Here is a 25489-nt window from a genome sequence, read left to right as displayed (position 1 = left end):
TTGAGAGTTAAAGAAAAAAATATATAAATGCAGTAGCATAAATGAGCATGTGGCTCAGTGGTAAAGGACTTGCCTAGTATTTACATGACCACACAAGAGAACCAAACATACATGCAAAAATCTTATTTGCAATACAACATTATAAAACATATAACCAAAAAACCAAAAAAGGTTGGTTATCAATACTGTCTGTGAAAGAGAGAAAGCAACTGAGCCAGGTGTGGGATGGGTATACATTTCAACCACAAGAAATGTGTATAAATGCTAAAGGATAGAAAGTGGACCAAATGTGCTCTGAGTCTACCTGGTCTGAATGACTGAGTCAAGTGATCCGATAGGAAGAAAGGAAAAAGAGTAAAAATGAACTGGGAAAGGTCAGCAGGAATCAGATCGTTGAACAATCAACAATATAGTTTACAAGGAAATGGATTATGAGTGGAACTGCCTGAAACTCTGCAGTTGAGCAGGCTAACTAGGTAAGAAATAGGAATTGTGAAAGAAAGCTGTGGAGATGGGATTAAAAATGATAAAACTAAAACATGTCTAAAAGCAGAAAGTTAATTATCTTATAAATAAATAATCATATACAGGTAATTATAAATCACCTCTAAAATTATTAGTAGTTTTTACATGAAATCATATAAAAATATAGCCCAGTTTGGTCTAATTTAACCATGATTCAATATAGTTTTACTAATCATCAAGAAGTCATATCCAGGTTCAACTTTTAACAGAGTATAAATATTTTTCAAAATGATTACTAATTTCTAAAGGTATTTTATGAGAAGTGATAATCTCAGGTTCAGAAAACTGTAATACAGGCATACAAACATATTTACTAGTCCATGTACATGTTAACAAATAATAGTTACCTATTATCAGCTAGTAGTAACTAGGTGAATATATCTATTGTCATCTGAAATACCTGGTATTCTTGAATTATGTTATATAATAGAAGGAGGAAGAGAGCTCTCAAAATGCTGACAGTCAGGTCTCAATTCACACTGATTAAACAAAATATCTCATGAAGGAATCTGGCATATCAAGACCAATGACTGGGTCAAGTAAGTATTTTTTTCCCAAGGTTATGATTAGTTACAAACTATTAAGTACAAAACCTAAATCTAAAATGCTTTTTTTTATATTATAAAACAATCATATTCTTTATAAAGCATATTCACAAAAACATAGAATACCTGCACTGGAACTCTGTTCAGCAGCAGGGGAGATCTTCTTTGCAGAAGAAAGTCTTGTTGAACAGGGTTTTGATCCAAATGTTGGAAATATGTCTGACCTAATGAAACAAAGTAATTTCAATAAACATTTACAATTCAGAACTATGCAACATTCCGACACTCATATCACTTATGTATATTCTTTTCCTTAACTCATTAGGGTTTTAGGTAAACATGAAAACAAGAATGAAAAGATATGGCTAGGATTGGGGATTTAGCTCAGTGGTAGAGCGCTTGCCTAGGAAGCGCAAGGCCCTGGGTTCGGTCCCCAGCTCCGAAAAAAAGAACCAAAAAAAAAAAAAAAAAAAAAAAAGATATGGCTAAAAAGATGTGTTGTTTGTGTGGAGTCACTTGGTTTGACTTTGACACTAAGTCTCACTATGTACTCTTGGCTGTCCTTCAATTCACCATCAAGGCGCAGAGATTCGTTTCCTTCTGTCTCCCAAACAAAACAGGATTAAACTTGTATATGACCATGCCTGGACCAGCTAAGTACTTTTTACTGCCTGAAGCATAAAGTAAGCAGATCATCTCCTAAATTACTATACACATGTAATCTACCATTATAAGGAGAGAAATAGAGACTGGACTATATTATGAACAATACAAAAACTGAGTTTTGTAAATGCCATTTTCTTAAAACTTTTCTTTGCTCTACCATTCACATATTATGAAGGCCCAAGGGTCTTGCTTAACAAAGAAAGTACACCTTCATCATTAAATAATATTAAATCTGGAAAGGAAAGAAATCTAGTAAATGTTATAATACGATGAGTGACAGACATTTCACAAAGCAACACAATTTACTAACTAGTTACCACATATATTTTCCATTGGCCCTATTAAGAAATCAAATTAAGTAATTAAAATTTTAGTATTTATTTTGTGTCCACAAATGTATGTATATGTGTGTGAGTGCATTTGTGCAACAGTGTCTATGTGGTGGTCAGAAACTGTTTCTTTCCTTCCACTATGTGGGTGATGTTAAGCACCATTACCTGGACAGTCAGCCATCTTAATGGCTTATATTGAAGCTTTTGAAAGAGCCATTTCTCTAGACTACTGCAAATGTTAACATCATACTGAGTATGTTTTAGCTGCATGAAAGAAAAATCTTCATTCTAAAAGTATAGTTTTCAACCCTGTTTCTCTTTTTACTCACTGAGAGATGACTTATCTCAGGAGATAGTGATGTTCTTTGCTCATGACCCTTGAGGCAAGATACTAGTTGGTTAAGAATAATTATTCTATACTCAGGAAGCTGAGGCAGGAGAATTCCAAGAGTAAATCCATCCTAGACTATATAGCAGCCTAGACAACTTGGCAAAACCATTAAAACAAATAAAACAAAACAAAACCCTGAACCAGTTGTAGTCAGGGATTCCATGCTTTTCTCGAGCAGCTGCAAGCCCCTGTTCGATTCCCAGGATCATCCACATCCCCCAAATGACTGTATCCCAAAGCTGTGAAACTCAAAATGTAAAAATCATAACTTCATTAAGGGTAATGAGGTCAATCTTATCTAAAAGAGTTCAACATTTGAAGAAAATAACTGAGACATACTTCTACATGTTAGAAATATAAAATGAACTTCTCTTCCCAATTGGTTTGAAACTTAACATTACGTTGCAACTGTAAGAGTTACAACACAAAATTTCATCTTCTTAGAGTACTAAGGAAGGACATTGGTCTAAAAGAGTCTAAAAATGACATGTTTAATGCTCATTATAAGTTGTTACTTTGTTAAAGTCATTGTAGATACATTATATAAATATATTCCAATATTCTATGTAGGAACAGTGAAGGAATTTCCAGGAATAAAAGGTTTCTGAGTATAAGTTATGATTTAAGTTAAAAATGTGAAGGAGAAAACTATAGAATGAGACAAATTTCTAAAATTAAACATAAAAATTCTGTTAAATTCTATATTGCTGATAATTTTGGCAGTCTCTACTTATTTGGGAGAGGTTTATCAAATTGAAGACAATCTTAAATAATTCTGATAGCTGTATAATACAAAGTCAAATGAAAACAAAAGACTGACATCAAATTTTAGCAAGAATGAGCAACAGTCATAATTTCACATTACCAATAGGAGTATAAAATTACATTATTACCAAAATAAACTATTTAGTAACTGTTTAAATATACATCTATCTACCCACGTCATGGCATTTCTACTATTGACTTTCGGTCCCAAACAAAGGGAGAAGTACTTCAAATGAAGTATTCTGTGACTATGAAGTCACAGAAATGCCCAGAATCCGGGGTGAGGTCACTTTTTCAGAGCAGAGGTTTTCTGGGAATGTAGGTATAAGGTAGCCAGGACTTGAATCTCAGAACTGTTAATGCAGGCAGGCCAAATCCTCACTGGGCTAAATGAGCTACAAGCATGGAGACTGAAACTTTATAAGATAATGGAAATAAACTATAAACAACAGTGGGTCAACAGCTGTGCAGAGCCTACCCATAACCTAGAGTGAACTTGTGCTGACCTAAAAATAAAAATATTATAAGTCAACTGGAAAAAAAGCAAATGACCCAGAAAATAGCTAAGGAACAAAGAATATCAGAATAAATCTTAGGGAAACAACTGGATCATTTGATACAAGGCCCATAATAACAAAGTTACAGTTACAGTCACATTCTCTTTCTATCCCTACTCCACTAAAAGTAAGCAAGGTGCCAGTGGTAAAATTCTACACTGTGCTTTAAAGGTATTAAACGGTTTAAGGGTTCTAAACTGCTTGGTTTTGTTTGAAATGTGGTATATATAGCCCTAGCTAGCCTGGAGCTTGTTATAAAGACCAGTCTAAACTCAAGCTCACAGAGATCTACATGCCTCTGCCTCCCCAGTACTAGGATTAAAGACATATGCCACCACATCCAGTATATTTAAACATTTTAAGAAAAATTAAATAGCTTTACTTCTTTCCTAGATACAATGTTAGATGTCTAGATCACAAATTATTGGTGAATATCAACATGTCGGAAAATAAAATACATTATTCTCTTCCCCTGGGGAGTCGTAGAAAGAGAAGACGTCAATGATTCTTGGCTATAAACTCCACTTTCACTGTAAGAGCTGATGTTTGGAGAAGAGGATCGGGACGGGGAGTCAATGGTCAGCTCAAGCTTCATGGCAGAGTCGGGACTGTCGACATCAGAGGTACTGCTGCTGCCACTCAGTTTGGCTCTTTTCTTAGCTGCACTATTACGAAGGGACCTAAGAGAGCTCTGCATCTAAGAAAAAGAAAAAGGAAACAACTCATAAGATCAATTCTTATATGTATAAGAGCTATCCTTAGATTTTTGAACTTCATTAATTAGCCAACCCTCCACCTAGTACAAACAAAATAGAAGAAGAAAAGCCAGATTTCATTGCCTGGGTTAATTCATAAACAACCTATAAGGCTGTGAATTGCTATGAAGACAGTGTTCCACTATTAGTAACCATGACACTTTTTGGCAAAAGGCAAAATGATTGAATATGTTGTATGAATGCAATTAATACTCAATCAGTGACTCTGAAATCACAGATTCCAAGTAAAAGAAGCTAGTTGGCTGCTCCAGCTCTCCAGATTCTAGAGAGGGTAAAAGGATTAAGACCCTTCATAGAATGGGACATTTACATAAAACCTGCAAGGGCTACACTTCATAGTAATGGGTCAACATACAGAACTTCTAAAGTGAGCAACAGGTGACTTACACTGCCAGCCCCAAATATGAATTACTTTTTATAAAGAAGAAAAAAACCTTTATGGTCTTAAAAGTAATACTTTTCCCATTGTGTGCTGACTATATTACAAAATATAAAAGTTTTTTAATGATTAAATATGATAACGGTTCTCACCTCTTCCTGATCCAAATCTTTATCTCTGAAATTCAATTCTGAAAGATCAATTGTAAGATTATCTTTTTCACTTTTCCAAATATCATCAGGCTGCTTCTTTATGTGTCCCACTGTGCTTAAGTCAGCTTTATCAGGCAAAAGGCTTATTCCCCTTGGTATGGGAGGGACAGGTTTTGTCCCATTTAGGCCTCTTCGGGAAGAAGGTGATCTCACCAAGGAAGGTATGAGTTGAACTGGAGTAGTTTTTTCTTGAAAATTTTCTCCTGCATACAAACATATATATTTTGTTTTCTCTTATTTTCACGGGAAGTATGTTTGAGTCATAAGTATTTAGAATGCAGTTATTTTAAATTAAGGAATATATTATATTAAAGACTATATTAGAAAGATGAAATAAAAGCATCACTATTCAAACAAAAAATAAGTGTATGAAATCCTTCATATTATATAAATACTATATATTAAGCTACATTTGGAGTTATAACTAATATTTGTTAGTGGTAAAGTTCAAAATAAGCCAGAAAGTTAACACATTTGGTCTCATTTAATTATACAAACAGTATTTAAGTGACTGGTATATGTTAAGCAGCATTGGAAACTGGGAAGAACAAGCTAACTCACTCACTCTCTCTCTCTCTCTCTCTCTCTCTCTCTTTCTCTCTCTCTCTTGAGATTTTAGGGATCAAACTCAACACTTCACATATATTAAGAGCAAGAGCTCTACCAATATGTTACACCCACAGACCAAAATCTGCCTCTTTAATATGATATTTGATCTTATATGGAGAACAAACAAATTAATAGAAAGGTATGAAGGGTCAGTGTGAAGAGAATATTGTGATATAATTAATAGGCTGAGTAGAAAATCATTGAGCTTATGGTTATAAAGTGAACTCTAGGTTTGTGAGTAACTTAAAAGCAGACCAACGTAGCTCAGAGGCTGAGGATAGAAAGGCATTTAGAATATAGGGAATGCCTTTAAATAGAGTTTATTTGGAAACTGGATTTGTCTAAATGAATTTACCTGCTAAGGCCATGATTATGGCATAAGATATTATTATTATAATTGGTTTGTTTCTGTGCTTTCAAGACAGGGTTTCTCTGTGTAGCAAAAACTTAGCTGTTCTGGACTTACTCTGTAGACCAGGCAGGCCTGAAACTCAGAGATCTGCCTGCCTCTACCTTCCAAATGCTGGGATTAAAGACATGTGTCATCATGCCCAGCAAGGTGTAAGATATTATGAGAGAATATTTTAGTTAGTAACAAGAGAAAATTCTTTACAATCTTTTTTTAGCAAATAATAAACATTTACTGAATGTCAAATACATGAATAGGTATAGGTATCATAGTAAAATATGAAGGATTTTTATATTTTCAATGTGAAAAACTTGCAACATGTTCTTTTATACTACAAAACTGTTACTTTTCTAGTTCTAAAAAAAATCTTAAAGTGGCAATATAAGTAAAGAAATGGCCATTTCAAATCAATTTTTTACTGTTTATTTGCTCTATTAAGTATATTATATACTGCCTAAATATTTGTAGGCCAGAGGAAAAACATAACTAGCCAGGTTTTAAAATTTAATAATGTTATATATTAACCTCAAAGCATTAATTAAAACATAAATAAACTTAAGTAAAAACTGATCTTTACCATTGCTCCTACCTGTAGGGTTGGATGATTTCTGGTTGGCAAGCTTTTTCTGTGGACTTGGCTTTGATAGTCCTTCGAAGCTCTTAAGAGGCCAAGAGTTGGAGAAACTAGTGGAATTATCCTGAGACTTCTTTGGAGACACAGAAAGAGGAGATGCGTGCTTTGGACTAGTTCGAGGTGAGGAGAGAGGATAGGATGGAAGAATAAAAGGTCCTGGGCTTGCATTTGAACCAGAGTATGAAGAAGTTCGTTCTGATTGACTACCAAATGTTTGCTGTGACTTACTGCCAAAATTAAGGCTAGCACATACTGTAACAAAACAAAAAGAGTGTATGTTATTTACATGCACACATCCATCATCTCAGAGTTCAAAGGCTTTTTCCCTTTCACATTTAGATTCCCCCATACAACATTTCTATTTTGGGATGGTGTTGGCAAAAGCCTTGAGAAAAACACTTCACATCTTCAAATCCAAAGCTTTCTTAGCCTCCTGAAATTTTCTACTACATTAGTAGTTATTTTCTTCTTATAATTTTATAAAATTGTATATATACAAGCCTATATATGCATTTATATCAAATATATATTCAAAAAGAATATTTTAGTGACTTATTTTAATTTTGGTGGACATATTTCCATATCAACATATTTATTTTTTGAGCATATGTCTATCGTACCTTTCCCACATTTTCTTTTCTCTCCAACTTAAATGTGTGTTGCATTTAGTAAAGAGTCTTTCACATGTTAAGCAAATTATCAACCATGGAGCTGTATCCCTCTCATTAGCATCCCCCAACCCAACGCACACACATAATGCAGCATTTCAGAGGAAGAACCCATCTGATTGCATTTCTTTATATAGTTAGTCCATGCAAATGCATGTGGAGAACAGAAGTTTAAGTCAGTTGTGGTCCTTAACTGCTTGCTCTCCACTTTATTTTTGAACTAGGCTGAAGCACTCTGAAAGCAACAGACTGTATTAAACAGAAGAATCACCCTCTGTCTTGCCAATACTGGCATTATAGGGCACATTCCTGTGTCTGAAATTTATACAGGTGCTAGAGATTGAGATTAAAGGTACACATGCTTACACGATAAATACTTTAACAACTGAGCCATCTTTCCAGTCTCATCACTATAATCCAAATGGTAAGTTTTTCCTATTTATGTTGGTGGTAATTATTGGTAAGTTTGATTTAATTCTATGATCTTATCTTTGTTTCTGCATTACTTTTGTCCTAGTTTTTGTTTCTGTTGGTTGGGAAGCACCTTCAAACTTACTGCATAGCCTATGCTGGACTTGAACTTCTTACTCCAAAATTCTACCTTGTTTTTTGGGTTTTTTTTGGTTTTTTTTTTTTTAAATAATGGTTCTTGGGTGAAACCCAGAGCCTGTGTTCTAGGCAAGCAGTGTTGTACTAAGCTACCATAAGAGTCAGACCAATTCTACTATTTGTTTATATCATCCTCTTACACCTCTCTCTACATTTTTTCCTTTTGAAATAGGCTCTTGTGGGAAAACTCTGCTAATAAGGTCAACATCCACCTCAAAGCTTGGCTCAATATGAACTGGCAGGGCTTCTCCTCTCACCTTGTCAGAAGCATTCTAACCCTCCACACCCCTCTACCTGAGAATCTGTAGATTAGAGGATCAATTTGCTTTCTCCTGATAAGAACCCATTTAGCTAGCACCTGAGATTCTTGAAATGCTTTCCCATGGTAATGAGGCATCTCAGTACCCTAATTCCTCAGCCAATGACCTTTGCTCATCCTGGATGTTCCTACCCTCAGATCCCCAAAACTTTATAAGCCTTGAATCACCCAAAGTAAAGTTGCCTCCTGTTAGCCAGACCCAGTGTGGTATTCTCTATAGGTATACTCTCAGGGCTTCTGAAGCCTCTGCCCCCTTTGCTCACGTGAGCATTGTCAGTCAAGGGTCCATGGGGGTGGGAAGAACCATAAGGTCTCACCCTGTATTGCCAGTTGACCCAGACTTTTTTTTTTTTTTTTTTTTTTTTTTTTTTTTGGAGCTGGGGACCGAACCCAGGGCCTTGTGCTTGCTAGGCAAGCGCTCTACCACTGAGCCAAATCCCCTACCCCCAGACTTTATTTTTATGTCATGGTAATTTTCCTGCCCTGTCCCAAGTGCTGGGATCACAGGCATAAGTTACCATGTCCAGCTCATATCCTGTCTTATCTGAAACAACCTGGCAGGAAGTATTTAGTTCCTACGAATACAATAAATTCTATGTAGCTTTAAAATTTAAATAAATGCACGTTCATATAACTATTTAATTAATGTTACTTTCTTTTTTTTTTTCCCCCAGAGCTGAGGACTGAACCCAGGGCCTTGCGCTTGCTGATAAATCCCCAACCCTTAATGTTACTTTCAATTCATGTTAGCCTTTATCATAAGTTTGGTCATATTTAAATCAAGATTAAAAAGTAACATTTTAGAATAATTATAAAAAATCTTAATATCATTAAATTCTAACAAGTTTTCATTATGGTCAAACTAGTGTGTGAGTTAGTGTCATAATGATGCTGGTGTAACATTATAGATAACATTATAAGTGTTACTTATAATATGTAACATAAATAATGTTGCTTTGTAAATCTGGAGCTTATACCTTTATCTTGATGGCCATTGGCTGTCCCCAGGAACTGTAAGTCAGAACCCACACTGCCAGTTTTACAACCTATCTGTGACAATCCAAGTTGCCCACATTTCCCGGGAAGATTTGTCTGAAGAGTTGCAGTATTACCTTTGAAAAAAGAAGGCATAGAGGAACAAAGTTAAAGTAAAGGTTATTTTATGATACATATTTCATAAATATTGGTAAAATTATATTCTGGAATTTAACTCAAGATTATAGAATTTTCCAATGGCAAATGTCATCCTTTTCTTGCTTGCTTCACTTAGGAGGCCAAACACACACACACACACACACACACACACGTGCGCACACACACACACACACACACACACACACACACACACACACACATACACACGGGCACAGGTACATGAAAATAAGAAAAATTCTGCCTTTCACAGCTCATAGAGCACTCAGGAAACAGCAGAGGCAGGAAGATCTGTGAATTCAAGGCCAGCCTGGTCTACATAGTGAGTTCATCTGCCTCTTGAGTGCTGGGATTGAAAGCATATGCCACTATAGTCAGCTAAATACCTCTTTCTATGATAATTACACAATTAAACATCTTTCCAATTTCTCTGGCAATTCTTAGATTCCTTTTTACTTCCCTTTTCTTGCTTTCTGTGAGGAATCTATCAGCAAATCAGGTCAACTTTACCTATGACATGTAACCAGAATATAATCGCTTGTCACTACAGTCACTGCTGTGCTGGTTAAAGCCTCTATAAACCTGAGGCAGGATTCTGACAAGGAACTCATTCAGTTCTCCCTCTTTTGCCCTTTGCCTCCTTTCACTTGCTTGAATATAACATCCAAAATGCATGGCAGAGAAACGGCAAGTGATAGTACTACTTCAAAATTCTTCTCAGAACAGGCTAGTTCACTAGGCAGTCTAAAAGGTCTTACACTGAGGCCTTTAAGTTTTACACTTTCATTTCACTCGACCATCTTGGTTATTCTGCCCTGAAATCATTTGTTCTTCACTCTTCACATCTAGTTTGTTTCAAATATTCTCCTCCTGAATAGAACTGTTTAAAATATTCCTGTTCCTCTTCCACATCACCATCTATTATGTCTTAAATTGATTTAATATTTGTTCCCCTGCTCTACTAGAATTGATGCTTTTCTGTTGTTTTGGTTTTGAGACAGGGTCTCACTAAATAGTCCTGGCTGGCCTGAAACTCTTTTGTAGACCAGCCTAGCCTGGAACTCATAGAGATCTGTTTGTTTCTTCCTCCTGAGTACTAGCATCAAAGGTGTATACCACCACGTCCATCACAGAATACTAGCTTTTTCGAAGTATTATACCTTTCTTGAAAGCTACATCCCTAGCATTAAGAAACATATCTAACATGTAGGGATGATGCTCAAGAAATATCAGTGTCTTATTAAGTGACCATGGCCTTACATTACTAACAGCCTACAATGAGATGACCTATGACCTCATGACACAATTATGTCAAAGTGTTTTTTAACCAATCTTCAATAAGCATTTATTAATTTATTATTTATATATAAAAGCATAATTTATTAAACCTGACTCATCCATTGGATTGTATCTACTTTCTATAAGCCCTCAAATGGATTATGAAGTTTAGAGAAATCTTTAACTTAGTTCAATACAATTTTTTCAAATATTTACTTACCAGCACCACATGTAGGAATTGAATCTGAGTTAAAATCCCGACTACTCTGAAATAAGTTTCTTGATGACCTTTTTTTGCTAAAACATAAATCATCATTGACTGGCATTCCTTGAGAGGGCTTTAATTTTGGAGATGGGATAAGGTCATGAGCTGAAAACTGAGAAGAGAGTAAGTTAGCAGATTTTTGCTAAGCCTCTGCAGTAATAAATAATTTAAAGCCAATTACAAAACTCAGATAAAGGAAAGTATTATTGAGTATGTAATACAAACACTATATCAGTATGACACATTAACAGTATTTTTCCTTCCAACCAAGATAGAAATGCTAGTTTTTTCTTTCTTTTACTAGACTAGTCTTTCCTTTACCTTTCTACATTATATATCTGGCAGTAAGAGAGGAGACAAAACACAAAGGAAAAGGACGTCTGACTCATCAGCAGAAACTCTACTCTAAGCCATTTCAGCATTAGGCAATGAGAAATCTAACAAACAAACATCCTACTCCTCAGACAAGCAGAGGTAGCTATTACTAATGTTCTGTAGCCTGACTAAAACTGCTACAAACAAAGGTGAAGAATATTACCACAGGGCTCTGGTTACAAGCACTTCAGTAGGGCTAGAGATGTGCTCAATGATAAAACTCGTGCTTACAGGCATATGAAAAGTCTGACTAGTAACAAACAAACAAACAAATCAAGTACATTACACACAGTACTTGATGGTTTCCTACTTGCTCATAAACATAGCATGATCTGTAAGTGATAAAGTCAGTTTACGATTTCTACAATTGTTCATATGGTAGGTAGTAGTATAAGTATCACGTGGAATTAAACAGTGAACTTCCAACTGAATACTTTAAAACAAAAGATACATTAACAGATAAGTATAGTAGATGATCCAATAAATATTCTTCACTGTGCAGTCAATTTTACATATTTAAGTTTCCACATTAGACAGAACATGAAGTCCTCTATTTCCATTAACATAATGTTCATGATTTTAAAAGTATTAAAAAAGTTTTCATATTCAGACAGTTCTAGAATTGTAAAAAGTAAAACACTTACTGATGATCTAACATTTACACTGGCAACTTTCAGATTGTTCACAATTCTGACAAGCTCTAATGTAAAGGTTGCCTGTTTTGGAGGGTTTTAAGTCAGGTCTCATAGTTCAGGCTGGGCTCAAATTCATGGTGTCTGTTCACAGCAGTAAAACCCTAAGACAGAGGTTGGTACCAGGGACTGGGATATTGCTGTAATAGGCCTGACCATGTTTTTTGAGACTTTGGATTTGGAAAGCAGTAGAATGCTTTAAATGAGGCTGAATGGGCTATCCCAGGAGAAATATGGAAGACTTTATTCAGTGAAAAAGAATTTCAGTATGTGACCTAGAGACCATTTTGTGGTATTTTGGGGAAAATGTGGCTGCTTTTGGCCATTGTCCAAAGATTCTGCCTGAGGCTAAGGTGAAGAGATTTAGATTAATTGCTTTGAAAAAGGAAGTCTCAGGCAAATGGATGAAACTAGAAAATATCATCCTAAGTGAGGTAACCCAATCACAAAAGAACACACATGGTATGAACTCACTGATTAGTGGATACTAGCCCCAAAGCTAGGAATACCCAAGATACAATCCACAAACCACATGAAGCTCAAGAAGTTGGAAGACCAAAGAGTAGATTCTTCAGTCCTTCTTAGAAGGGAGAACAAAATATTCACAGGAGGAAATACAGAGACAAAGTGTGGAGCAGAGACTGAGGAAAAGCTCATCCGGAGACGGCCCCACCCCTGGATCCATCCCATATACTGTCACCAAACCCAGACAATATTGTGGATGCCAAGAAGTACATCCTGACAGGAGCCTGATATAGCTGTCTCCTGAGAGGCTCTGCCAAAGCCTGACAAATACAGAAATGGAGCTGAATCCTGTGTTCTAGGAGATAGCAGATTAAGGGAGTGGGATTTTGGGGCAAGATCCTACCTGGCTAAATTCAGATTCAGGCAAGGTGGTACACACTTTTAATCCCAGGAGATAAAGCCAAGCAGGTCTCTGAGTTCAAGGCCAGCCTGGTACAGAGCAAGTTCTAGGTGAAGAAAAATTATAAATCCAGATGTAGTGGTACACACCTTTAATCCCAGGAGACAGTCGTGTAGGTTTCTGAGTTCAAGGTCAATCTACAGAGCAAGATCCAGGACAGCCAAGCTTAGGTAGTGAAGGAGTTGGAAAAGAGGAAGCTAGTGATAATGTAATAGAACAAGGGGACCATGTTCTAGTTCCTACAAGCAGCAGAACTCAGCAGCTTCGGCCACGTGGCTCTGACTTTATAGTCAAGAGGAAAAGGAGACTACTGGGATGATTGAAGCTGGTTAGCTGGATTCAAGAAATTAGTGGTGATTAAGAAGAAACCTGTATCACTGAGGTGAAATCGTCTGGAAAGTGTTTGCTGAAAGCACAAAGAAGCTCTGCTCCAGAGATAGCCAAGGTTGTATCTCCTGCTGCGGCTGTACTTGGTAATGTGTAAAAGTCACCCAGGTATTACTGGTTTTGAAGACATGAAGGGGTCATGGACAACAACTGAGGCTTGGCACTGTGAGAGGTCATGGAAGGCCATTGGTGAAGGTACAGCCCCAGTGGCAGTTGACGGTCCAGGACTGAAGGGGTCATGCAAAAGAGTTGAGACTTGGCCCCATAAAGAGAGCCTGTTAGAGGCTAGTGGTGAAGCCTTGTTGCAGTGGGAGACCCCAGTGTATTGGAGATGCCAGTACCATGGGATGATCACCAACAAAGAACAGGAGTGGCAGTAGAGTGGATCAACCTAAGCTTAGAGTGCTACAAAGAGAAGAGCTGGAGAAGTGACACCAGCCCTTTGGAGGAGCTCAAAAGAACATGTGTGGGTCCCAGACATTGGAACAAGAAGGTTTCTTGGAGACCCCAAGATGTTTGAGATGCCAGAGCTATGGGCTATCTGCTGAGGAAAGCTGCTAACAGGAAGTGGAACCAGCCAGGAGAAAAAGTTGAAAAAGATGAAAAAGGAGTTGAAGATCTGAGGACTGCTTTAACATCAGCTATGAAGATGCAGAGTTTGGACTTTGTCCAGCTGGCTTCTTGTCCTGATTTGGGGATTACAGTTAAGTTCTTTGTCAACGATTGAGGCTCCATGATTTCCCATGGAGAGAAGTATGTCTATTGGTGTCATCCATTAACGGGTCTTATTTTAAGTAGCATGTTAAGGAGCCTTCATTAGTATACAGCTTCTGTAACAACTAAGATGAAATCTTATAGCAGACTTCCCATTCTTCTGGTGTTTAATCTTTCTGTTCCTTGTTCCACTATAATTCCAGACTCTTTGGAGCAGGAGTTGTGTTATAAATGTTTCTGCTGGAGATAGGCACCACAGAGTCACTTGTCTGCCTATATGGGTATACACAATCACTACTTTTGATTGGCTGTGGTCTAATTGGTCTTTTAGTCTCCAATCCCCAACTTCTCTTAGAAATATACAGTACTATTGGTGTGTTTCCTGACTTCTTATAAAAGCCACTTTCTCAAAAAAGAAACAAAAACCCAAACCCTTCCAATTAAACTAGTCTATTTAATCATTGTCTTAGGACTTCTATTGCTATGACAAGACACCATGACCAAAAGCAACTATAGGGGGGAAGGGTTTACTTTTAACATATAGGTTGCAATGCGTTATCCAGGGAAGTCAGTACAGGAACTCAATGCGGGAACCAGGAGGCAAGCCTAGATGCCCACAATCACAGCATCCACCATCACTGCAGACCAAAATGGGGACCAGGTTGCTTATCTGGTGCCAGAGAAGGTCAAGGCTCTTTCTGACAACTCTATTACTAGGACGGACACACACACACACACACATACATACAGACAGACACACACACACACACACACACACACACACACACACACACACACAGGTGTTGTTTATAATGAGTAATCATTGAAGGGTTTTGCAAATGTTTTCCAACTTTACTTTCATGAGTGCCTTGAGGTTTACAACTTAAAATAATTCTATTACACATTTAGAGCAAAACCATATCCATTTATTTAAAAGAAGAAATGTAGTAGGACCTAAGATACCACGTAATGAAATAATTATGGTTGACTTTAAATACATTCTTAAAAGTAAAACTTGAGTATCAAGTATTCACAGTATCAAGGAGGGCAGAAGGTTTAGAGCAGTGGTAGACCATGCATGTGAGACTCCAGGTTCAATAATCACAACAACAACGCAAGCATGTACATGCATGGATGCACACACTTCTTTGTGTAAGGAAATGAGAAATTCTAACACCATTCAAAATATATAAGTTCAAGCAAACTCTTTAGATCCATCAGAGATACTCATAAAAGGCAAATTGTAACAAATACGTAGATATCCAGAATTATAACTGAGAGGAGGAACTTCTAAGCAGAATGACTGCCTTCTCTGAAGCAGACAGAGGTAGGATACAGAAAAGAACTGTTAATTAACAAGTTGCTAGAGGCCCAATACCAGCAAGAGGGAAAGTTAAAGCTCTAGGGGCAGAAGCAAGTCACAGGGGAGTCCCCACATCTTCTGAGTTTATCTCCAGGAACTCTATCATGTCTTCACACTGGATAGAGAAGGAAAAGGTTTAATGTTTCTGGCAAGGAAAGAGAAAATGTAACCATTATTTTCAAATACATGGAGCTTTCCTATGTTTAACAAGGCCTGCCCTGAGAAGCTTTTCCTTTTAAGCAAAGACTGATCTGCTTAAATTTTACTAGAACCTACACGATCTAAATGAAGTGAACAGGTCAGTTATGGTTCCTTTAGTCATCATGTGCAATGCAAGGAGACCTAAGGCTGGAAGACATAGGTGAATCTCAGCATCCAGGAGCACATGCTTCATGGAGTCCTTATCATAGGACTAAAGAACATTTCCTTCACATTTTAACACCTACTTTCTATACTTTCTTTTTCTCTAGTACACTGTAGTCTACTCTCAACAAAACAAAACTAAAAATAAACCTAGTAACAAAAACCACAGAAAGAAGAAAATAAACATGCATCAGAACAAACATCAACAATGTTTGGCAACAAGGCTGGAATAACTAGGCTGGGATTTAAAAAAAAAAACTGAAAAAACAAACAAAATGCAAGAACAGGCTAACATAAACTGAAGGCTGGCCTGTGAGAAAGTGAAGAACGTAAGAGCTCAAATATGGAGAGAGTAAGTGGGATGCCCTCACAGTGTGCTTTAGTAGCTTGGCCTACACAACAGTAACTTCTAAAATGAAAAAGCACTAAAAGGACGACAACAACAACAACAAAAAGGCTGAAAAAAGAAGATATAGAATATGCAAAAATGGTGGGAAACCATAAAAGAAGCAACATGCAGGTTTTTTTTAAAAGCATATTGGAACGTATTTGAGGCATTAATGACCAAGAATGTCCCCAAATTAATATCAGAAAAAGCCACAGAAACTATGTTAGCATATCATCTTCCAGTTACAGGAAATGCTGGAGACAAAGAAGAGGAAAAAACACTCAACTTACACACAACCAAAAGTAAAAATACATCTGACTCCTCAGAAAGCATGGAAGAGAGAAGAAAGTAAATGAAGTAAAATGCCAAGAAAATGAAAGAAAAAATCAAACACCACAACCCTAGGTAGAATCCAGGAAAATTACCCACAATAATGAAGGTCAAAAAGGCATCTACAGACAAACAGAAATTGAGGCATTTTTCCAGTAAGATCTTGCCTTACAACAAATGTTAAGAATTCTTTTTATGAAAAGAAAATTAAATAAGTCAAAATCCTTCATACACACACACAGAAAGCGGGGGGGGGAGGACTGGCAGACAGACAGACTTATACAAGTACACTGTATAAACAATAAGAAAGGCATAATAAAATTTTTAAAATTTTTATTGTGTGTGTGTTGCCTACATGTGTATCTATGCATCATATATGTGTCTGGTACCCAGGAAGGCCAAAAGAGGGTGTCAGATACCTTGGAACTATAATTATAGATGGTTGCGAGTCACTATATGAGTGTTGGGAATTGACCCTAAGTGTTCTGAAAGCGTAGCAATACTCTTAAGCATTAAACCATCTCTTCAGATCCTTTTTTTTCTTATTCTTGATTGCTCTTAAAATAACTAAAAACAATAATATTAGTATTTCTGTTGTGTCTGTAAAAATGTAAATGCATACTCTAAGGTAACTACAAAAGAAAAAGAAAAGCAATTGATATGCTATAAAAAAGGAAAAAACGGGATCATTAAACATCCTTAATCAAATCCACAAAAGACTACAAATGTTATAAGACAGAAATAAACATAAGCAACAATAAAAAATACTATATATACTAGTTTACTAGTATATATAGAAATTTTATACTTACTAGTTTAATCTATACCAATTAAAACATGTGCTATGGGGCTGGAGAGATGGCTCAGAGGTTAAGAGCACTAGCTGCTCTTCCAGAGGTCCTGAGTTCAATTCCCAGCAACCACATGGTGGCTCACAACCATCTGTAATGGCATCCGACGACGCCCTCTTCTGGTGTGTCTGAAGACAGTGACAATGTATTCATACATATCTCATATATATAAAATAAATAAATCTTTTAAAAAAAACACACACAAAAAAAACATGTGCTATGGAGATAGCTCAGCAATTAAGAGTATTTGATGTGCAAGGAGGAGGTCCTGAGATCAAATCTCCAGAACACAAATGAGAGAGAGAGAGAGAGAGAAAGAGAGATTGATTGATTGATTGGTATTGATTTTGAACATATGCCTGCTGTAGCCTCAGTGCTGTCAGACAGAGACAAGAAAATTTCTGAAGACTGCTGACTACCTCCATGTTCAGTAAGAGACCCTGTCTGAAGGGAATGAAGCACAGTAATAACAGTAGGACAACTGATACCTCCTATATAAACACACACACAGCCTATAGCACGTACATATACCACACTCACACAGAAGAACATTTTTTTTAAAGATTTACTTATTTATTATATGAGTACACTGAGCTGTCTTCAGACACACTGGAAGAGGGCATTGGATCCCATTACAGATGGTTGTGAGCCACCCATGTTTGCTGGGAATTGAACTCAGGACCTCTAGAAGAGCAGTCAGTGCTCTTAACCACTGAGCCATCTCTCCAGGCCCCAGAAGAAAATTTTAAAGGAGTTGTCTGAGTAAAGCAAAAAAGCAAAGCCTAACTATATATTTTCTATAAGAAAGCAACTTTAAATATATTAATGTATACATACTAAATAAAAATATAAAGGAATACAGTGCTAATATGAATAAAAAGAAAGCAGGCATGGGGCTGGAGAGATAGCTCAGCAGTTAAGAGTACTGACTGCTCTTCCAGAGGGCAATGATTAGACTACCAGCACACCCCTGAAAGTTCAGAAAAGTCTATAACTCCAGTCTCACAGGATCCAGCAACATCCTCTTCTGGCCCCCAGGAGCACTGTATGTCTGTGACTCACAGACATACATTAAGGCAAAATATTTATATAAATAAAATTAAAAATTAAAAACAGGAAATTGGGCATGACTTAATTTCAGACAAACTGAACTTGGAAGCAAAAAAATTATCAGGCATAAAAGGAGTACTTCTCAATAAAGAGATCAATACTTTAAGAAAATATCATTTTAATAACAATATAGCACCAAACTATGTGATGGAAATACAAGCAGAACTACAAGGAGAAATAAAAAAATCCACTATTGTAGCTGGAAACTCCATCACCTCTTCATCATCAAAAACTGATAGATCCATATGGAGAAAAATAGAAAGGACAACTGAACTCGACAACCTGGATGAACTGAATTTAATTACCATCTATAGATAATTTCATCTAGCAGCACATCGGGTATTCTTCTCGGCTCACATGCATCAACAGTAGAGAATAGCCCGGGCAAAGAAGACAGCAAGCAGGTGAAGAACGTGCTGCACGGGCATGAGGACCTGTGTCCAGAGCACTGTGGATGCAGGGTCTGTAACCCTACTGTGAAGTGGATGGGGCAACACAGGGTGATCCCTGGAGCTTGCTGAAGAACACCCCAGCTTCCAGTTCAGTAAGAACTCACTCCCCTCAAAGCAGAAGGCAGACATCTATAAAGGAAGGCACTAAATGTCAACCTCTGGTCTTTTTTTTTTTTCTTTTCTTTTCTTTTTTTCAGAGCTGGGGACCGAACCCAGGGCCTTGTGCTTGCTAAACAAGCGCTCTACCACTGAGCTAAATCCCCTACCAACCTCTGGTCTTTACATACTCACACTTGAGAAACACACTCTCATGCAGACACACGCACATGCACAGAAAGACACCACACTCTAGGTCACAGGACGCATAAGAAATGTAAAAGAATATGCCAATATAATAGCTGTTCTTTAACTGCAAAGACATTAAGCTAGAAATCAGCAACAAAGAAATAACACTAAAAAAAAAGCACTTCGAAATTAAAAAAAAATATATACTTTTAATTCACACAAAGAATTTCTAAGTGAAATTTAAACAAATTTCAAATTAGATAAAGATGTTTCTGGAATACCAAAATTGTTTCTATTATTAAAAACTAAAGTTTTTGGGCCAGCAAGATGGCTCACCAGTTAAAGGCACTGCAGCCAAACCTGATGACCAAAATTCAATCCCACAACTCACATGGCACAAAGAGAGAAGCAACCCTCTGGAGTTGTGCTATGACTTCCATACAGGCAAAAACGCTTCCAATCTCCCTTCAATAAATAAATAAAATGTAAAAAAGGAAAAGAACAAGTTAAAATAAAAGCAAGCAAAGAAAAAAAGTAACAAAAAAGCACAGAAATCAGTGAAAACAGGAAATCAAAACAGACACTTCACAAAACCAAAAGCTAGCTTTTTTTTTAAGCTAGCTTTTTTAAAAGATCAATAAAACTGGTAAGCTTTTAGTTAGGTTAAATATAGAAGATACATTTTTAACAGCAGAAATGAGAGAAAACCACATAAGTCATATCAATATTAAGATGCAACAAATAATTGACCAGGTCTACCTCTAAATTCACTTAATAATCACCTTCCAAAACAGAGAGCATCAGGTACAACCCTGTCATTAATAAAATCTATTTAACATTTGCAGAAGAAATTTTGTCAGTTCTCTATAATCTTATTTAGGAGACATACCCATAAGGCATACTTCCTACCTTATTCTATAGGGCTGAAAGACATGCTGTATGACTGCAACTCCATGAAACTCAGAAAAAGGCCAAAGTGTGAAAATAAGAAAAAAGCAGTGCTTGCCAAGGGATGAGGAGTGGGAGGAAGGATGAGCATTCGTAGCACAGAGGCTATGTATAGCAACTGAACTACTCTTTGTCATCACCATGGTGGATCCTGTGCACATAGATATACTTGCTGAAATCCAACAGAATATAAAACACGGGAGTGAAGCCTAATGTAAAGAATGAACGTTCTGGTTCTTACTGCTGTTCTGTCATTGACTACAATCATATGCGCTCTCTATCAGTAATGTGCTGGACGTTCTGGAGCGAGCTGTTTAAGTGTAAAGAGGAATTCATAAACAACCTGCACTTTTTATTTGGTGTACTATCAACCTAAAGCTGCTCTAAAAACAAACTAATAGTACACAAGACACTTTTTAAAAGCTTCATGTCTTCAAATGTGCATACATTTAGTCCATGCTGTCCTTTTAAAAAACTCGCAGTGTATTTCTACAAGCATTTCTGGGTACATAGTTACAGCTTGATTTCTATGGTAAATCTCAGTTTCATCACAGAAGCTTTCATATATAAATTAGTCTACATGGACATTTCAGATGCCTTATTTTCTAATTCCTGTTGTTATGGTCAGCACCAGAATATTATTCTTTTTATTATAATTATTACTATTATTATTATTGTTTTGACACAGGGTTTCATGTATCCCTGGTTGGTCTCCAACTCACTGACTAGTCCTTTAACACCTCAACCACCTTGCCTCCACCTCCTACTAGGATTACAAGCATGTGCCACCATCCAGAACCAAATCTTAATACAGCCACCAAACATCTTAGACTAGTGACAGAACAAGCAAGTGCAATAATATTCCTTTAAAAAATTCATTAATGTTTATAATATATAGCAGTACAAAAATCAAATGAAAAAGATGGAACTGGAGATATAGCTGAAAAGAGTGCTTACCTAGTCCATTAAGGCCCTAGACTCAATCCCAGCACAAGAAATAAATACCTAAATACAACCCTTTGGAAAAGGAAGACTAAATGAGCAATGAGAACAGTTAGAAGTCAGTTCCATCTGCTTCTGAGTGCAAATACTGAATGTGAAAATGCACTCTATGCACTGTGAATCCCTGACTTACAGTTTTTACCTTATGGCAAAGCGATATGCACTCAGCAGAAACAGTTCTTTGAATTTTCATCCTTCCTTGCGATGCTGAGCAGCACTGACTCAGCCCCAGGGTTATGAGCAGAAATGACCTCTCCTATACCGTATACTAGGCTGCTAAGCTATGATGTTCAATAGGCTAGGCTTAATAAATGTGTTTTGATCATAACATTTTCAAGTTACGTGAGTTTACTGAGGTATATAAATCTACCATAAGCAGCATCTCTATTTGCCCCACCAAAAGAACTAATTTATTCAAAGTTCTTGTAGGTTGTTAATACTTTTACTTTTATTTCACATTTGTGGTGCTGGAGTTGAGCCCAGGGGCTTGTACATGCTAGGCAAACATTCTGCCACTGAGCTCCATCTTCAGCCCTTTGAAAAGTCTTAATATAAAACCTAATGTGATAATTCAAAAAACAAAAATAACTATGGAGCTAACCATGGGACACACCTTTAATTCCACCTTTAATTCTCTGAGTCTGAGGCCAGCCCAGTCTACATAATGAGTTTCAAGATAACCAGAGCTTTATAATGAGACCTATCTTTGGGAGTATGGGTGTGAGAACCAAAACCACACCAAGCCAAACCAAACCAAAGGAAAACTATGAGGACATCTTGATTTTTATTTACTAACTACTTTGGCCTTAATTTTTTGTAGGATACAGTGCATGATTTTGGACGATAGGGTTTTGTTATAAAAGAAGGGAGACCAAATATAGAATAGAAAATAGCAGAAAACTTGTACTGCCAATTCAAGATACTCATAAGAATTCATTTAAAAAAAAGATACCCCTTGGTTCTGGTCACTGTAAGGGCCAATCAGCAATGGCAAGAATTAGCAATGAGTGAAAACATACACAGAATTTGGTCTTGAAATACTTACTACTCTAACATTAGGATCCTGGGTGGAGAGTGGGAACAGCTGATTCCAAGTGGGAAACGAGAAAGATATCAGGTAAGCCTTAGTATTATATCTTAAGATAAGGAAAGACCCAAACACTAACCATGCCAAATATCACTGGGAGCCAGCCATCGGTCAAATATGGGGCAACTCAGCATCAAAAATCCTAATTTGACAGTTAACACAAAATGGTATTTTTAGCAAGTTTTTGTCCCAAAATGCTTTCTCTGAGCATGTACGCCGTATATATAAACCTTACAGGTTTTTGCTTATATACTAGGGTTTCTGGCTTTGTATTTTTATCACATTTTTCAGTATTCAAGTGTTTCTTGTGCTTTTTCTTTGGCTCTTTTTTTGTTTTTTTCCGGTTTGTTTTTTGTGTCTTAGTCTGGTTTGTTGTTTGTTTTTGAGTTGCCTACTGGTTTTCTAGTGGAGAAAGACTGGATCTGGTGTGGAGGTGAGGAGGATCTGGGAGGACCTGGGGGAAGAGAAGCTGATCAGAATATATTGTATGAACAAAAATCTATTTTCAATAAAAAGTAGAAATATAAATAAAATTTTAAAAAGCTTAATTTGGGGTTGGAAAGAAGGCTCAGCAGCACAGAACTCTTTGTGGCTCTTACAGAGGACAGAGTTTGGTCCTCAACATTTACCCCAGGCCCATCACAGAATCCTGTAACTCCTCAAGTTCAACTAGAGCCAACAACCTCTTCTGGCCTCCACAAATGAACAAACGCGCGCACACACACGCACACACACACACACACACACACACACACACACACACAGAGGGAGAGGGAGAGGGAGAGGGAGATGGGGGGGAAGGGGGAAAGGGAGAGAGAGAAAGAGGGAGGGGGAGACTCATACCTACAGGCACATAAATAAAAATAAACCTTAAACACTTTTTAATAGCAAAAATTAAAGATAATGATTACATATAGAAAATAATTTTAGGTAAATATAGAGGAAATGTTTTTGTCTTTGATTACACTTTGTAGCCCCAATGTAATAAATAACTAATACAAATAAAATTATTCACTGGATGTCAGAAGCAATGAGTAAAATGTTGTATTTGTAGAGTCTCAATGAACAGTGAAGGGGAAAATATATCTTTATAATGCATCTTGTCACTTAATCAAAGGATAAACTGAGGCATCACTCAAGGTGGGGCAATTCCACTGTACTGTATCCATTACTGAGGTAATATATTTGCTAATTATTTTTAACCTGAGTCTACTCAAATAGAAACAATCATATAAATTCATGTGAGATATTCCACAAAACAATATTCCCAGCCTTTCAGGGGAAAAGGGACCTACAAAGAAAAATCCATACAAATCACACAAACAAGTAGGGACATAAACTAAGTAAAAAGGCAATACCCACACCAACTATAATTAGATATGGGATGATAACAGTAAAATAAAAAAATAAAATAAAATGTAAAGCACAGTTTGGGAACAAATGGAGAAAATTAAATAAAAGTTATATATAATTTACTTAGTATTCTGAAGCATATATACACTTATAAAATAACTTATTTTAGAAGGAAATAATAAAGGAATGAAATCCAAAACGTGTGCAATTTACTATCAAATGGTTCATAAACTATTGAGCAAAAAAAAAGACAAGATGTTAACTGGGAAACACAGACAAAGTATATAAGTACTGATGGCAATCTGAATTTAAGTATATATTTGTAAATTTTAAGATAAAACCTTTGCAGGGACAGGAATCTGAGTTCAAAGATCGAAACCCTGAAGGCTTTTGTGTTCTTTGTTTTTCTAGTGGAATTAGGTATTCCACGGCACTCTGTATTTCTTCTATTCTAGGACCTAATATGCTAATTGCCAGTTTATAACCTTCTCCAGAAACCACTTGGAATTGCAATTTAGTTCTTTATCTGGTACCTACTGGGTTTCAGTTTTTGTTGTATGGCTGAGGTGAATGGGATATGACTAAAATAATTATGGGTATAACTGACACCCATTTATTGTCCATAGCTCACTGTACCTCAAATTTAATCAGGAACCCATTAAGTAGATTGACATAATCCATACTATTATAATGGATGTTCCCATCAGCACTTAATTCAAAAACTTAATTGTGAATTCTTTCATTTTTAACTTAAGAATATTAAGCATACCTGCTCTGTATCTTTAATGTCCTTGGAATTGGAGGTCTGGTTTTCTCCCATGACTCCAGGCTGCTCATTTTCCCATGGTAATTTATTTTTCCCTTTTCCAGCACTTAAAACCCTTCGGGTACAGATAGTTGGACTGTAGGATCCATACAGTTGCATACTGTCCCTGGTGTGGTCACCACAGTAGCAGTGTGCACTCTGAGTCCTGTTACCAGACATAAGCCAGTCTGTATCTGCTCCATGTGCCAAATGGCTTGACCTACCCTGGGCAGAAGACGGCATGAGAATTGCATACTCCACAAACCCCTGTTCTGTAAGCCGTGGAAGAGTTTTCCTGGCCAGTCGAGCCTGCACTGCATTCATCACTCCATCGCCATTATCCTGCAATTCAACAGTATCTACAGCTTTAAAAAGAACATTGGTTTTCCCTGAGCCCATTGATGATGCCAAAACAGCAAAGGCTTCCAGAGCTGCCTGGCGGACCCTGCGTTTGCTATCCACAAGAGCTGGAGCAAGATCAAAGGACAGTTTGGTTAAGTCAAAATCCTCACTGGGGTAGGTCAGGAGGGAACAGATACAAATGTTCACTACTTCCTCCCGTACTCTGGAATGCTTATGTTTTAGGTTTTCCAGGAGCAAAGAAAGTACCTGCTGAGGGCCTACTTCTTTCATAAGCTTTAGAAAGATTTTCATGTACTCCTGCTTGATCACCAACTTGTTGTCTGCCAGCACTTTCACAGAAGCTGCTATAACTGGTCCCAAGAACTGTTGCACCTGCTCTCCCAGGCGAATAACCAGTAAATGGAGAACTTGAAGTGTGCCATGGACCACTTTGAAATTGGAATCGTCTAGCAAGTTATACAATAAGCTAATGAAACCAACAAGACTAGAATGAGGGGTAGAACTTGGGTTAAATTTTCCCAGCAACTGTTTTAGTTCTTCAACAGCCTGAGTCCTGTTTTTATAGTCTTCCTGATCCAACAATCTTGCATGCAGTTCCTGAGGAA

The 25489-nt window shown here is 36.9% G+C and overlaps 1 protein-coding gene across 9 annotated transcripts in view; it reads right to left on the bottom strand.

The window, feature by feature from the left end:
• Nucleotides 1-25489, bottom strand: part of Togaram1 (TOG array regulator of axonemal microtubules 1) — a 64336-nt gene that overhangs the window by 37558 nt on the left and 1289 nt on the right. For 8 of the 9 annotated variants that reach the window (XR_010052087.1, XM_234236.11, XM_008764689.4 and 5 more), the window contains exons 1-7: nucleotides 24486-25489; nucleotides 11047-11203; nucleotides 9374-9508; nucleotides 6756-7052; nucleotides 5089-5351; nucleotides 4240-4478; nucleotides 1197-1294 (exon numbers count right to left, since the gene is read on the bottom strand). The exon at nucleotides 24486-25489 is cut by the window's right edge. Coding sequence is in view for 8 of the 9 variants with exons in the window: in XM_234236.11 (XP_234236.4) it covers nucleotides 1197-1294; nucleotides 4240-4478; nucleotides 5089-5351; nucleotides 6756-7052; nucleotides 9374-9508; nucleotides 11047-11203; nucleotides 24486-25489 (2193 nt within the window). In the remaining variant the exon portion in view is untranslated. Of the gene's footprint in view, nucleotides 1-1196; nucleotides 1295-4239; nucleotides 4479-5088; nucleotides 5352-6755; nucleotides 7053-9373; nucleotides 9509-11046; nucleotides 11204-22442; nucleotides 22587-24485 lie in introns of those variants that run through there. The other variant, XM_063261916.1, reaches the window with a different exon arrangement.

This window comes from Rattus norvegicus, chromosome 6 (assembly GCF_036323735.1).
Source record: "Rattus norvegicus strain BN/NHsdMcwi chromosome 6, GRCr8, whole genome shotgun sequence".
Lineage (NCBI taxonomy): Eukaryota > Metazoa > Chordata > Mammalia > Rodentia > Muridae > Rattus > Rattus norvegicus.
The sequence above is the reverse complement of the archived record's forward strand: the minus strand, read 5'-3'. Positions and strand labels throughout refer to the sequence as shown.